Consider the following 1,488-nt stretch of genomic DNA (forward strand, 5'->3'; position numbering starts at 1 on the left):
AAATTTGTGCATAACATTTAGATATCAACTATTTGTATGTTTCACAGCATGCTTTCGATAAACATCGACTTCACATCACTGCGGTTGTTCTGGCTATTTCACACAATTAACAAGAAAATGATACCTCATTCTTTTGCATAATCATGCAATGAAAATAAAAATTACATAAACGGATGATCAAACTTAAATTTAAGTTGCAACTTTGTTAGTTTCGACTTAGTTGCTGGAATATGAATACGCGCCATTGACTCTAATTCATTCGCGTATGTACATATGTATGTATTACCTTTAGTCGAATATTCTTTACAAGCCTCTATATATATATGTACATGTTTTAACACAACAAAAGCTTCATATTTTCATTTCGCCCTCTTCTCATCTTAACAGAGTACTGCATCAGCCATCCCAGCACCCTTAACCACCGCTTACGAGGAACCTGTGCGCCGCCTGCATAAGGCAAACAAATTCTGTGCAAAAGAGATTTCTCTTCCATTGGCGGAGGACATGGATAACGAGCATATAGCCGGTGCCTATATACGTTGCATGGCCACCAATATGAGTTTATGGAACGACGCTGGAGGTTATAATGCCAAACGAGTAGCGAAATTTTTCATCAAACAACGCAATGAGAACGAAGTAATGACTGTAGTTGAGTACTGTAATCAACAATATCAGCAAACAGATGTGGATTTATGGGCTTTTCAAGCTTATCGTTGTGCGACAGCGGGACGTATGGGTACTTGGTTGGGAGAGTATATGCTGAGTGCGAAACTATAAAAAAAAAAATTTGAATTAAAACAAAAGACATATTTTAAATTTGCAAACTAAGTTTATTTTAAGCACATTGTATTACTATTTGTAGATGTAATTTAAATGATATCAGTTAATAAAGTTGGCATTTGATTTCGCCAAAGTATAAACAGATATTCAAAACTTTTGCTTTTCTTTAATTTCTACTACTCGTAGGTATATAAATGCATATGTACATACATACATACATACATATGTATGCATACGCATGCAGCTCAACCGAGATGATTTGTCGTTTTTGTGTCTTGTAACTTACGTCCAACATCCTCCTTGAACCATTGACCCACGCGACTATTCAACACACATTTGAATGCATTGAAACACCACTTAAGTGTCGGCTCATTTTGTGCATTTCGATTGCAGTCGCTCAATATTGGCACCAGTACTTCCGTATTCGCTTTATCGCGATAAAGCGCCGCTATGTGCTCTACATTGAAACCGGTGCGATCATTCCACAGCTTTAGCTCTGTCCAAATGCAATGTACATATCGATGCACTGGCTCTTCGTTGGGGTAATCAAAGTTGTCGAAGCGGCGCTGATAGCTAGCCGGCAAGCGTTCACGTTCGTAACAATGTTCACTGGCAGTCAAGAAATCATCCTCAGTTTTCTCCTCGAAGTCGGCGCTGATCTGCCCATACATTTTGGAAATTATAAGCAATATTTAATTAAGTTATTTA

The 1,488-nt window shown here is 37.7% G+C and overlaps 2 protein-coding genes across 3 annotated transcripts in view; one reads left to right on the plus strand and one right to left on the minus strand.

The window, feature by feature from the left end:
* Nucleotides 1-387: 387 nt before the first annotated feature.
* LOC118737919 lies at nucleotides 388-917 on the plus strand (the record flags this gene model as incomplete). The annotated part of the gene is given in 1 exon segment (XM_036468742.1): nucleotides 388-917. A coding segment is annotated over 1 exon segment (390 nt), but the record flags the coding sequence as incomplete, so codon positions are not given.
* Nucleotides 808-1,488, minus strand: part of LOC118737918 (general odorant-binding protein 99a-like) — a 7,224-nt gene continuing 6,543 nt past the window's right edge. The window contains exon 2 of one of the 2 annotated variants that reach the window (XM_036468741.1): nucleotides 808-1,439. In XM_036468741.1, coding sequence (XP_036324634.1) covers nucleotides 1,026-1,439 — 414 coding nt within the window. In that variant the 3' untranslated portion in view covers nucleotides 808-1,025. Of the gene's footprint in view, nucleotides 1,449-1,488 lie in introns of both variants that reach the window. The other variant, XM_036468740.1, reaches the window with a different exon arrangement.

This window comes from Rhagoletis pomonella, unplaced genomic scaffold (assembly GCF_013731165.1).
Source record: "Rhagoletis pomonella isolate Grant_MI unplaced genomic scaffold, Rhpom_1.0 Rhpom_scaffold_00004, whole genome shotgun sequence".
Lineage (NCBI taxonomy): Eukaryota > Metazoa > Arthropoda > Insecta > Diptera > Tephritidae > Rhagoletis > Rhagoletis pomonella.